This window comes from Biomphalaria glabrata, chromosome 1 (assembly GCF_947242115.1).
Source record: "Biomphalaria glabrata chromosome 1, xgBioGlab47.1, whole genome shotgun sequence".
NCBI classification, from domain to species: Eukaryota; Metazoa; Mollusca; class Gastropoda; family Planorbidae; genus Biomphalaria; species Biomphalaria glabrata.
In genome coordinates, this window is record NC_074711.1 from 5,501,274 (window position 1) to 5,514,847 (window position 13,574).

The 13,574-nt window shown below is 36.9% G+C and overlaps 1 protein-coding gene across 2 annotated transcripts in view; it reads right to left on the reverse strand.

Moving 5' to 3' along the window:
- The window catches only part of LOC106070965 (thrombospondin type-1 domain-containing protein 4-like), a 150,564-nt gene that overhangs the window by 4,814 nt on the left and 132,176 nt on the right, over nucleotides 1-13,574 (reverse strand). For both annotated transcript variants that reach the window (XM_056018267.1, XM_056018275.1), the window contains 10 exons: nucleotides 12,647-12,813; nucleotides 11,266-11,434; nucleotides 8,621-9,062; nucleotides 7,446-7,672; nucleotides 6,611-6,740; nucleotides 5,865-6,066; nucleotides 4,730-4,900; nucleotides 4,076-4,249; nucleotides 2,839-3,027; nucleotides 734-956 (listed from right to left, as the gene is read on the reverse strand). In XM_056018267.1, coding sequence (XP_055874242.1) covers nucleotides 734-956; nucleotides 2,839-3,027; nucleotides 4,076-4,249; nucleotides 4,730-4,900; nucleotides 5,865-6,066; nucleotides 6,611-6,740; nucleotides 7,446-7,672; nucleotides 8,621-9,062; nucleotides 11,266-11,434; nucleotides 12,647-12,813 — 2,094 coding nt within the window. The remainder of the gene's footprint in view (nucleotides 1-733; nucleotides 957-2,838; nucleotides 3,028-4,075; nucleotides 4,250-4,729; nucleotides 4,901-5,864; nucleotides 6,067-6,610; nucleotides 6,741-7,445; nucleotides 7,673-8,620; nucleotides 9,063-11,265; nucleotides 11,435-12,646; nucleotides 12,814-13,574) is intronic.

A 13,574-nucleotide genomic window follows, 5' to 3' on the forward strand; every position in this document is an offset into this window, starting at 1 on the left:
CGATATCAAAGCTGCAACTGAGGGTATTTAACAGTTTAACTTTTTGTAGCCCAACAGCTACACTACTGAGTCTCAACCTAAGATTATTATTGTGTGGTTACGCAGTCTTCATCCACAGAGCACACAGAGACTGTATATTTCTTTAAGTTTCCAACATCACAAAATTAGTAGCAGGATTAAAAACTAGTTAAACTTTTTTGTTAATACAAATTCAGCATAAATATTTCTATTGCTTTAAAATATGCAAGTATATAGATAAATATATACATATAGGGAGAGATAGATATAAGAATTAAATATGAAGATCTATTTAAGAAGATTATAGTCTTCAATATTTATGATGTTCGCCGCATGCATAGCATGAATATACTAAGAAACGAAGCAATTCCTCTTGATAGAGAAAAGAAACAACACTAAAAGATTTTTATTAAAGTCAAAAAAATACTTCTCATACCAATTTTATTGGATATGTATAACATATTAATATATATATATATATGCATATATAAAAATACAGGTGTAGCTTTCTAAGCCCTCAAGTAAAATGCCTAATATACAAATAATGAAAGAAAGCTAGTAATATAATGACAGATAACTCTTGCCTAACAAGGAATCATTTGGTGACGAGACAATAAAGTCTAATGTAACCATAGGAACAAATGGAAATAAATTAATTTGTCTACAAGAAAGTTTTAAGATTTGTCTCTGAGCTTGCCCAGTCTTGTCTCCTCACCTGTGCTGGCAACAGGGGCTGACCAGTCCATCTGTAGGTAGTCGACAGATGTGGTCACCTCTTTGGTTGGAATTTCTACACGATTCGATATGCATGGCTTTGTATTGCACGGCTGGCGCCGAGAGGGCTTCTGGGATTTATCACAGTCTGCACTCTGAATTAGATTGCCGTCTAGGCATTTGATTTCTCTGGTCTTCACACCAGTACCACAGCTTTTAGTACACTGTAGTGAGGAGAGGAAAGTTTAGAGGAGACGTTTAGTCTGTGGTAGAGATGTTTAGTGTGTGGTAGAGATGTTTAGCATGTAGTAGAGATGTTTAATCTGTGGTAGAGATGTTTAGCATGTGGTAGAGATGTTTAGCCTGTGATAGAAATGTTTAGTCTGTGGTAGAGATGTTTAATCTGTGGTAGAGATGTTTACACTGTAGTGGGCTGCTTAGGGAGTAGTGTAGATATTTAGAAAGAGATACTTAGGTTTTTAGAAAGATATTTAGCTGTTTTAAAGATGTTTAGTCAGTAGTGAAGTTTAGACTGTGGTGGAAATGTTCAGTCTGCATTAAATGTTTGAGTTAGTCTCTAGTGGAGTCAATTAGTCTGTAGTGGAGTCATTTCCTTTGTAGTGGAGTCAATTAGTCTTTAGTGGAGATGTTTGGGCTGTAGTAAATATTTACTTTGTAGTGGAGATGTTTACACTGTAATTATTCACAAGCTGTGAATATAATGAGTTTAAAGTAAGCTTTTCAACATCTAATCTAATAAAGCCAGATTTAAGCACATTATTTATTGTGATTTCAAAATCTATTTTGACAAACTGGTTCTTCAATATTTCAATTCATATATTGTTGGACCTAAAGTAGCTCCTTCTTTCCTAGTGCTATTGGAGCATGGAATGGGTTGCCTGAGTCAGTCAGGAAAACCAACGACTTGAGTAAATTGAAGTCATTGATTAACATGCATGACTAGGAACACACATAGGATGTAATCATCTTTTTTTAAAGTAGTGTCTGTGTTTCATAAGATACAAAGATAAATCCAATGTGTCTACCAATTAACATTGTGCACATGATGAGTCTGAAAAGGGGATATGTGGTCATTACACTTTTACTGCCAACTCTATGTAGATTTATAGACCCAACAATAAAATTCAGGCTATAAAGCCTAATTGTCCATGGTCAATTAGTGAAGCAATACTAAATTATTTTTTACTAATCTAACAAAGACACAATATCTAGCCACTGAGGGTGTTTCACAGTTTAACATTTTGTTGCAAAGCAATGTGCATCTTAATTGCACACTCAATAGTGACCCCAAATAAACAAACTAAGCCTATTAGTATGGCAGATTTCAAAAAAGAAACGTATGGATCTTTGTATATTCTGATTGCCATCATTAACTGAAAAGCACAAATTGTTTTAACATTTTAAATTTTATTTTAGAAAAGGTTTATACATATCTGCATACAATATGCCAATAGTTTATCTCCAAAACTAATGAGTATATATGCTTTTGGAAGGCCATTAATTTAGTCATTGCCCCTATTTTAAGCGCAATCAATCTTATAAAGATTGGAATTCCAACAATACAAAACATTCCTATATAATCTTATTGTTTTAAAGATGGTTTATATGTTTGTTCATATCTATTTAACTGTAACAAAAATGACTAACCATTTATAAGACCTATTTAAAGTCCAAGAAATGGGATTGGAAGTATCTGATTTTCAACAGAGTTTACAATAAAAAGATGGCTGATTGTGTGTAACTATAAGTAAAAAAAAAATAAAGACCTTGCAATCTATCGGGCAGATAATATAATGATCATTTCTTTGTATAGCCAACAAGAATGCCATGTGGCCAACGCAATTACTAACCACCCTACTTTCTCAACAGATGCCCAAGTGGGTGGATTTAGAAGTGTACGAGAAACCCAGAAGTTCAAAATACCCAGTTCTCTCCAAGACTCAAACCCAAGAGCCTTCAGTTTGGAACCCCATTATACTTAACCACTCAGCCACGATAATAAAATAATAATGTCCTGACTTAAGCTACAAATAAGTGGCTGTGTTACCTAATAGGCAACTGATTTTCTACATTTCAGTGACTTACTTCAGTCCAAGCTGTCATGTACCACTCAGGCTTGCAATCAGCCAACAGGCCACAAGCTTCTACTTGTACAGGTTTATCTTCCTTTAAACAGTTATGGTCCTTGACAATGTGGTGAATTCTATTGCCATGATGCTTTATACAGAAAACTTCTCTGTGACGATAACTTTTTGATCCACATGTCATATTGCACTGTTATATAGTAAATATATTTTAATTATTGTTTTTTGTTAAAAGAAAAGTTTGAGTTTTTAATACAGCACACATTTTTAAAATTTAGTAGGCCTACCTGTATGGTACCGGTAGTTAATTTATGTACCGGTATTACATATATACCGGTATCTTTTTATGTTGAAAAATCAATCAATTTTTTTTACTGACAGAAGTTTTAATATAATCAATAAAGGTATCTTGTATTTCAAGCATCACAACAGCTTTTATAAATACATGTCTCTCATAAAGAAAATTGTCACTGGAACATATAAAAAAATAACTTAAAATTAATACCCATGAAAGTTGATAAGTCTGTGATCCATATTTAGTCAACGAATATTCACATTTGACTAGAGTAATACCTTTAGTAAAATCACTAAATTTAGAAAGCCTTCAGGAGAGAAGACTCAAAAGTAAAGTAGTAATTATACATTAAACACTGAACCATAATCTTCAAATACAAAAACAAAACTTAATAAAAATAATTAGAAAGACACAAAGATAAAGGCACATTCCTCGTCCCATATGCTAGGACAAATTTGTACAAATGCACCTTCTTCCCTAGTGCTATTAGAGCATGGAATGGGTTGCCTGAGTCAGCCAAGAAAACCAGTGGGTTGGCAGAATTTAAGTTGTTGGTTAACATGCATGACTAAATGCATGACGCATAGGATGTAATCATTTTCTTTTTTGAAGTAACGTCTGTATTATATAAGATAAGATAAGAAAATAGTTTCAAGGCCAAATAGATTCTGAGATGAGAATTACAAAAATTCATGACTTATGTGCTAGCTGGAATGTGTAAAAGTAAAGCTACTGAGTGATGTGTTGGACAAAATAAAGTCCTTGAACAAATAGTCACATACAGCACCATAAACTCTATGGCTGTAAGGACAGGGGCAAATGCTACATCAACTGCTCATAGAATTTAAAAGCTCTTTGTTAACTAGATTTAAAATATCACATATATTTTATAATAGTATTCTTTAAAAGAACTTGTGGGAAAATATACTGAACATTATTTTACCTGCGACCAGGGTCCAGCAAACCACTGACCACCACAAGGCGTGGATGCCTTACAAGACTTCTGCTCATGGGGCTTGCTACTCTTTCCACATTTGGCTTCCTCCAGCTTAGAGCCATCTGGTGCCAAACAATAGACATCTCTTGTGTAGTGACCACGTCCACATTTGGAGGAACACTGGAGAGTGGCCAGTTTAGACATTACAAACTTTGTTTTTTATTTCTCTATATTCATTATATATTATTAATCTCACAATTACTTTTTTTTTTTTTAAATTTAATTAATTTTTTTTTAAAATTTTATTTGGTAAACAAAATTTAAATATTCTATTATGTATTATTAATAAAAATATCACAATCATTAGATAGTGTATGTACAGTTGTGTGTATCGACATAAAAAATATAAAAATTAAAAAAATAATTGTGATTGTTTGTACGGTTTACAGAAAAACATAACTATAACATTTAAGCAACACAGACCATCTCTTTTCTCTAACAAAGTTGTAAAGTTGTATATGATAACAAGTCTTTTACTATTTCAACAGTTTACTCCTTAGACTCGAGCAAGGAGAGAAGTAGATGGATAGAATGTAACACTGCTTTATGCTTTGCAGAGAATGATGAAAAGATTAGTATTCAGTAATTACTCTGACTGACCTCTTCTGACCACTTGGAATAAAACCACCCTTGAGCGCAGGATCCCATATTACAAATCTCCTCCGTGTCAGGTTTTATTTGGGTGCACAGTTTCTCACTCACATTTTTGGAGTTGCCATCAACACATTGAATGTGTCTCTTTCTCTGGCCAAAGCCACATTCTACTGAGCACTGAAAGATGGCAAACATTGTTAACTCTGTACATCCATGACTGGTACCTTACTACAAGAGAGATTAAACTTACCGTTTACTGCTGACTTAAATCTATAAATCCATGATTGGTACCTTACTAAAAGAGAGAATTAACCTACAGTTTACAGCTTAGGCCTACTTTATATAGCTAAGCTTGAACATAGCACAAATAAATTGAAGGCTTAATGTTTTCTTGGGTCAATGTGGTTGAGTGGTAACACACTAGGCCTATGAACCAAGAAGTCTTGAGCTCAAATCCTTGGGAAGACAAGGATTCTGAAGTTTGGGATTTAAGAAAGCCCCGGAGTCCATTTTTAATGGGTACCTGACATAAGTTGGGGAAGTTAAAGTTGGTCATTGTGCTGGCCACACGACACTCTCAACATAAACCATAGAAACAAATAAGCCTTACATCATCTGCCCCGAGAGAAAAGGGTCCATTACTTTTTATTTTTCCTTAAAAAATGGATGTCATGTGTAAAGCAGTAGAATTCTTATAATCTTTTTAAGCTCTTGACACATTAAAAAATATTTCGCATGAATAAATCAATAAAATCAGTCACTATCAATGTGAAAAAATCTTTTTTTTTTCTGTCTACTTTGTACTTAAGCTCTTACATTTTTTTGTTTATTTTAAACAAATTTATTTTCTCTTTGTGAGTTCACTTGTGAAGTGCAGATTCAATCTTGTTTGTTTTATTAGTTTCGGATGTTCCTTCAGGGTTGCAGAGGACAGCAACAGGAAGGGTTTGACCATCATATACTGACGGTTGGAAGCATATACATGTCCAGTCTGCCATCAACCACAGACATGGTGAGGGCTCCACTTATAGTTATTTAAAATTATAGATCTATATGGTTTTAAGTAAGATCATGAATTATTTCTAATTTAAATGTTAAAATACTAAATGTCATTGTGTTTAATAAAATAAAATATGCTAACTTTGGTCCAATTAGATGCCCTCCACATAAAACATGGCTCCAACTGACAGTACTGCCTTGATGGAGGCTGTGGCTGAGGGCAGCTAGAAGCACTGACAGAGATTGTCAAAGTTGGAGATATTCTTTTTTGGCATTCTATTACTCGCTTCTGAAGTCCTCGACCACATGTGACGCTACAGGGACTCCATTCATGTAAATGCCACCTGAAAATCAAAATTTTTAATAAAACAAATTTACTAAACAATATTAAATCTATATATGTCTACCTTGTATAGTTTTCATAACATAGAATAATAACCAGGGGAATTTAAGCTCAGTGCATTTCTATAGTTCTTCATATTCAGGGCCGGCCTTAGATAATGGGAGGCCCTAGGTGAAGTGAATTTGGTGGCCCCAAACGAATTAGAAAAATAAACAGCAAAATAATAAAATAATGCAATTTATTTAAAACCTAGCGTACTACAACAATTATATTGGGCAATAATCTCGCAATTTCTTCTCTAAAACAATTGTTTTAAGTCCTGTGCATGGCCACCATCAATCGGAAGCCCTAGGTGGTTGCCTAGTTTGCCTATGCCTAAGGTCGGCTCTGTCATATTTTGTCACTGATGTTGCCATCTGTATAGACTTTTTTTTATTTCTTTGCTATTCCAGAGAAGATGGTCTAGTTCAAATTAATATGGAGATGAATGGAGATATTGAATGTACATACTTAAGTACTTCCTAGAGATTCTCACATTGTCTTACCTAGCCCCACAGGGCTGAGTGTTACATGAAATAAGTGAGGTAGAAGGTTTTCTACTTTCATCACAGTTCTCTGGAATCACTTCAATTTGAGAACCTTCTCTGACACACACCAGGCGTGGCTCTTGGAGACCTGGCACAGAAAGCATAATTTATCCAATGTATTTTAATTGTTTTGTTTACAAGTTTTGGATGTTCTTTAGAAATGAAGATTTGTAGTCTAAACCTCAAGCAGGACAGCTAAGGATGGAGGTGGTAAATTCGGGACCACAATAACAGCAGTCTCCATGATATCCATTGTAATAGTACTAAGGAATAGATGAATTATTTTTTCCCTATGGAATTGAAGGTTTATTTAGATAACTAAAGGTACAACATCATTAGAAAATGCGGTCGTGCGGTTTGCGCGCTGGACTGTCGTTCGGATTTATCGACGGTGGAGGGTTCAAACCCTGCCCGCTCCCATCCCCCGTCATCCTGCGGGAGGTTTGGACTAGGAAGTAAACTATCTTCAACTCTGAAAGAACATCCGAAACATGTAAAACATTTTACAAACATCTCATAAAGGCCACAATACTGGCAGTGCAAGGGAATGATTATAAATTATTGTATACAATAATACTAAAATTATGGATGTTCCTTCAGAATTCAAGATTATTACGTCCTAGCCTAAACTTCCTGTACAACGATAGGGGGTGACGGTGGGCCGGATTTGAACGCAGGATCATCGAAACAGAAGTCCAGAGTGCTTACCACATGATCAGGCAGTCATTCAGTATTTGTTAGATACAGTCATCAGTCAATCTAGAAAGATTTAAAAAAAAAAATGACTATGTACCTCCACCGCAAGGCTCAGAGCACTCAGTAAGTCCTGAGATTCTCCAGGAATATGATTGTTTGCCATCCTGGCTCCCAGTTGGCCTGTTGTCATGGCTACTGTGATACCTGTCAGCTGAGGCATGCTGGGATTTTTCTCTCTGGTTGATCAATGAGGCAGCAATCACAGCAGGAAATGATGACTGCTGGGGTGGATAGTACTGTGTTGTTGAGCTGAACTCTGCTAGCCTAAGTAGTGAATAAATGTACTGTACATTAAAATTAGATGAAACAGCTATCTAAATATTAATTAACAAATGTTTCAGGAAATATTAGGCTATACCTAAATTATGACAAGAACTAGATCTATATCAAGCAAAATATTAAGACAAATGGATATATCTAGATTTTGGGGTTTGCTATAATAATTTAAGTTAAAAAAATGATTATTAGAACATACATGGTGACATTCTCTTATGTATTTCTATAATAAAAAGTATAACTTTAGCTAACAGGCTCAGACTTCAAGGATGTGAAAATTTTAGTGTACCATATTGTATATAGGACTTTGAAGCTGAAAGGGCCTCACAATTTTATGTATTAAAAATTCTAAGTCTGAAACACAAAATACTTAGGTGTAATAATAAATGAAAAACTGTCATGGAATCCCCATATTGATGAATGATGAAACTATCAGAAAATCAATCAAAGCATTAGTGTTTATTAAAAGAAACTTCTATAAATCAAATTAGAACATAAAACTAAAATGTTATTTAACGTTGGTTAGGCCAATAATAGAATATGCATCCTCCGTTTGGGATCCCTCAACTCAAGAAAACATTAAGAAACTGGAACAGACACAAAATAGAGCAGTGAGATTCATAACAAACGAATATTCTCATTTGACTAGAGTAACACCTTTAGTAAAATCACTAAATTTAGAAAACCTTCAGGATAGAAGACTCAACAGTAAAGTAGCAAGTATACATAAAACACTGAAATCTTCAAATACAAAAACAAAACTTAATAAAATACTCAGAAAGACACAAAGATAAAAGTACATTCCTCGTCCCATATCTAGGCTGAAACATTTATAGTCTTAATTTTAGATCGTTATAGAAATTGAAAATAGTAAACGAGCTAACAAAAAGAATATTCTCTTTTTTTTTGTCCTTTTGGAAAAAATATTTAAGTTACCTGTCATCATCAAAGTTGTCATCATTCTCTAACCAAGTCGGTTCCTTAGCTTCATTGAAGTCTTTGTCTTCGGTGCTTATCATGGGCACATCACCCAAATCGTCCAATTCGTTGGTATGGTAATAGTGCTTGTAAACAAAAGTTGTGTTATCTCCCTTAGCATGCACCCGATCTTTTTCGCGAGGACTTCCGTGATAAGGTGCGGAGATTATTTTCCGGGACTCCTCCCATTTTTGTCCGGAGGACTTGTCTATTTGAAGTGGGCCCTTTGTGCCGGGCGCCGGCGGAGGGGGCGTAGTTGAATGTACGACATGTTGGTGGCGTCGGTGATGGTGCTGTTGGAGCTGGTGAAACTGTTTTTTAACGTTGTGTTCTGTGGCGTCTATGGGCGCCTTCCCGTGACGAATTCTGGGAATGATCTCTAAACGAAGTCTGTTTGGTTCTGTGTAACAAGGAATACAAATAATATATACATATAAAATATGAATAACAAAAGAGAAAGAGAAAAATAAAAAGAATATATTATATATTTTTTTTAATTTCTGGAAGGTCAACAGATATTAGAGTGACATGGAAGTCAGTTGTAGTCAATAGTCCGTGGTTACATTTCTATTATTAAGTATTAAAGGCCTACTAAACTACTGCTCATCGCAATGGTTTCAAGGTTCTTGTAGCCAGTGGAGGCGCGGGCATCTGTCTCAAACATTCTGTGATAGCCAAGTCCAAAGCCTGACCTTTATGTGTGGTTTGAGGCACACCACCCTCAACTATCCCTAGTCTGTTGAACCGTGGGTCACCACACTAGACCTGTTGCTTTCTCTATTTCTGTGTTTTGCCTTAAATGGTATCTCTTTCAATGGCAGGCCCGTCCATTTTTAGATTTTGTCTTCACGTCGCTCTCTCTCTGTCTGCCTCTTCTTCTTGTGATCAGACCATAAAGTTTTAGTTGGCACCAATGGTCGTGCTCACATTGAGTATGTCCTTCGCGATGGGTGTTTTACGCCCCACATTTTTTTGTATGCGCTATATCCAAAGACGCGCTCTTTAAACTTTATTGCTTCTTGCGTTTTGGCTCGCATGGCTCCGTTCTCTGTTGTAACCTTTTTTGGTGTCCCCCAGTAATGGGCAAAGTTTTGCACCAGATTGACTTTGGTGTCGCGGGCTATACCTTTGTCTTTTCTGATTGTTTTGAGTTTTGTAAGTGCTGCTTTGGACTGTGCAATTCTGGCCAGTAGTTCAGATTTGGTTTTCACATCTGAAACGATAGCTCCGAGGTATTTAAACTTCAGACACTTGCCTGCTTCAGACACTTCCCTGCTTCAGACACTTGCCAGCTCCAGACACTCGCCAGCTTCAAACACTTGCCAGCTTCAGACACTTGCCAGCTTCAGACACTTGCCAGCTTCAGACACTTGTCAGCTTCAGACACTTGTCAGCTTCAGACACTTGCCAGCTTCAGACACTTGCCAGCTTCAGACACTTGCCAGCTTCAGACACTTGCCAGCTTCAGACACTTGCCAGCTTCAGACACTTGTCAGCTTCAGACACTTGCCAGCTTCAGACACTTGTCAGCTTCAGACACTTGCCAGCTTCAGACACTTGCCAGCTTCAGACACTTGCCAGCTTCAGACACTTGCCAGCTTCAGACACTTGTCAGCTTCAGACACTTGTCAGCTTCAGACACTTGCCAGCTTCAGACACTTGTCAGCTTCAGACACTTGCCAGCTTCAGACACTTGCCAGCTTCAGACACTTGCCAGCTTCAGACACTTGCCAGCTTCAGACACTTGTCAGCTTCAGACACTTGCCAGCTTCAGACACTTGTCAGCTTCAGACACTTGCCAGCTTCAGACACTTGCCAGCTTCAGACACTTGTCAGCTTCAGACACTTGCCAGCTCCAGACACTTGCCAGCTCCAGACACTTGCCAGCTTTTCACCTTTAAAACGTATGTGGCACAGACTCAGGCGAATTTCCTTTGGGCAGTCAAGTCAACGAAAGGGGAGTCACTCTTCTCCTAAGCTTTCAGGACCTAATCTTGAGAGAACCGCTTTGGAGGTAAGACTAGCAACAACCTTACAACAATCTCCTACAAATGAATTGGCACCAAATATAATGCCTATCCATTCTTTGAATCACGCGGGTAAGGTTGAGAGAGCGTCCATTATATTTTATTTTAGGACAAGACATGAGCTAAAGAGAGGAAACTTGGAAGCTTATTTAACAGCTTGAAGAAAACGAGAAATTATCTCATTATTTCCACTGACATACAATCCGATATATTGCAATGCTGAGAACATCTCAACAATTCATCAAGCAGAACTATCGAGTAGGCTAAGAGTGAATCATGGGATTCAATCCAGGTGAACTAAGCAGTTAATCATATGAATTAGAGTGAACTAAAAAGTGAACTAAGCAGAGTGAATCATATGAATCAAAGTGAACTAAGCAATCATAGTGAATCATATAAATCAAACTGAAGTAAGCAATCAGAGTGAATCATAGTGAAGTAAGCAATCAGAGTGAATCATATAAATCATAGTGAACTAAGCAATCAGATGAATCTTATGAATCAAAGTGAACTAAGCAATCAGAGTAGATCATATGAATCAAACTGATTTAAACTATCAAGTACATCACTTGTTACCTTCATCTCTTTGTTCAGCGTCACCTCGGCTACTTTCTGGCACTGCCAGCTGCCTGTGGTCATCGTTGGTAGCTTTGGGCAGCACAGGCTGACCACTCACGAGTACCTGACTGCCCTGGTCGACACTGAACTCATAAGAAATCCCAGGGTTTCGTCCAAACGATATGACCTATTTCGAGAATAGAGAACCAAGCAGTAATCATCCGCAAATGTACAACTCAAGAGATAACAGAATTATCTTTTGAAATGTTCAGAAATTAAAATAGTTAAAAGGTACTGGAATTAGTCAATATTAGTTGCGGTTATGTTGTGCATTACAATTTTATGAGTCAACAAAATATTAATTTACCAATCGATGTAACAATATAAAGGGAGTTATTTAGAAATGAATTTTAAATTGTCTCAGAATGTCATGGTTGAGCCTCTTTGCAATATAGGTTTAGTTAACATCACTGGTTTAGGTACTGAGATTTTTTTTGGTCACTTACGATTTAAATACCATATATAAACAAAGGATTGAAAATCGTCTTGCTGTCCAGTCTATATATTTTATGACTTTAAGATACTAACATATAAATATATTCTTTTTTTTTTTTCCAGACATAAAATAATGTGAATGTTAACGGTATGATCTGTTCAGTATTGTAAATAAGAGTCAACATTGAGGGATTAGCGCTAATAATGCAGCGCTATGACAAGATGCCTATTCAACATCACCATGAAGCTAACGGACTCTTTTATGGGCGGCGTCACACAGGTGCTAAAAGGTTTTGCAGTAAAAAGGGGCCATAAACTATCTTAGAGTAACCGCTCGGGAAGATTTCGACTGGAATGCCTAGAGATAGTGGAGGGCGGATGAATACATTTCATTCACGTCTGCGCAGGACACTCTTTTTGACCTGACCAATTTTTTCTTCCATTCAAATATCGTTGGCTCGACCGCCATCATTTTTTACGTCAAATCTTCAATTCATCTCTCTGTCTCTTTCTCTCTCTCTCCAATGCTCTCTTGCTGTCAAACTCTATCAGCCCCCCTTCCACTCGTGTTACGTTCCTTATAAATGTATTGTTGACTTCATAGGAACTCAAATTCCACGGGTCTCAAGTTATGACAGAAACAAGCTCAAGATTTATGAGCTCCCTCCTCGAATTGTGTGAGGCCAGGCCAAGGGGAATGTAACCCGAGGATAACAGATGACAACGATAGACCTCGCACCAAATCGCAGAAGTAGAAAAAAAAATATGGCTTCTAGAGTTACAGACTTTTGATACATATCCCGTTAAGTCAGAAACACTAGGGCGCGCCGTCACTACTGTTAATGGTGTCGCATGCGAGCGCTACTTGTCATGTTCCAGCGAGTGTCAGTCGGAAGCCACCTACCTCGACTTTGACGCTTGAGTTCAGCGGACCTCCTGCCTGCAGACATTCGCCGTTACAGCCAAGCGACCCGGTCCTGTAGGAAAACGTGGTTCCGGCTCCGTGTACTTGACCTTCACCTTGAAGTCTCAAGCCTCCGTTCAGAAAATAACCTTTGCTTGTAGAGAGCGCTAAGGAATACCGAGAGAGGAAACATAATAGGCAAATGCAAAATGTAAAATAGTTGGATTGGATAGAAAAATGAAAGATTGTAATTGTAAAGTTTTTTTTTTTTTTTGATCTTATAGATCCCTTACTAAAATGAGGCAAACTTCTTTTCGGTGAGTGAATTAAAATATCGATGTGTTAAAGAAGATTTACTTTTATGAATAATCTTTAAAATTTATTTTAATGAACAAGGTGGCCACACTTTGTCGTCAGTGGATCGACAATAAAGAAATGTCCTTGCACCTTAGCGAACTGATCACTCCATATGTCCCCCAGAGAACCCTGGGCTCAATGGACTCAACGCTTCTAGAATTGCCACGTTTCTCCCTCAAAAGCTTGCGGGCTTTTTCAGTACACGACTAAAGGTTTGGAACTCACTCCCGATTGATCTCAGACAGATAACATGCTTAACTACATTAAAGAACACCATTAAGACCTATCTTTTCAAAACCTTTTTATAGATTAGTTTGTCATTTTAGCTGTCGTGTTTATGTTTGTAATGTTATCACAGCGCCTTGAGCCTACATCATGTTTGTTAACAGCGCTCTATAAATTAAATTGTTGTTTGTATGCAGCAGCTTGATGACAAGAAAGGCCGGTTGGGGGTGGGGGTGGGGGGCACGAAGGCGATAATTTCTTATTAAAGAACGAATCAAATTATTGCACTGAAGTTATAGTTATAGATGTATATTTTGTACAATTCTGGCCAGAATCGCTTGGTTCT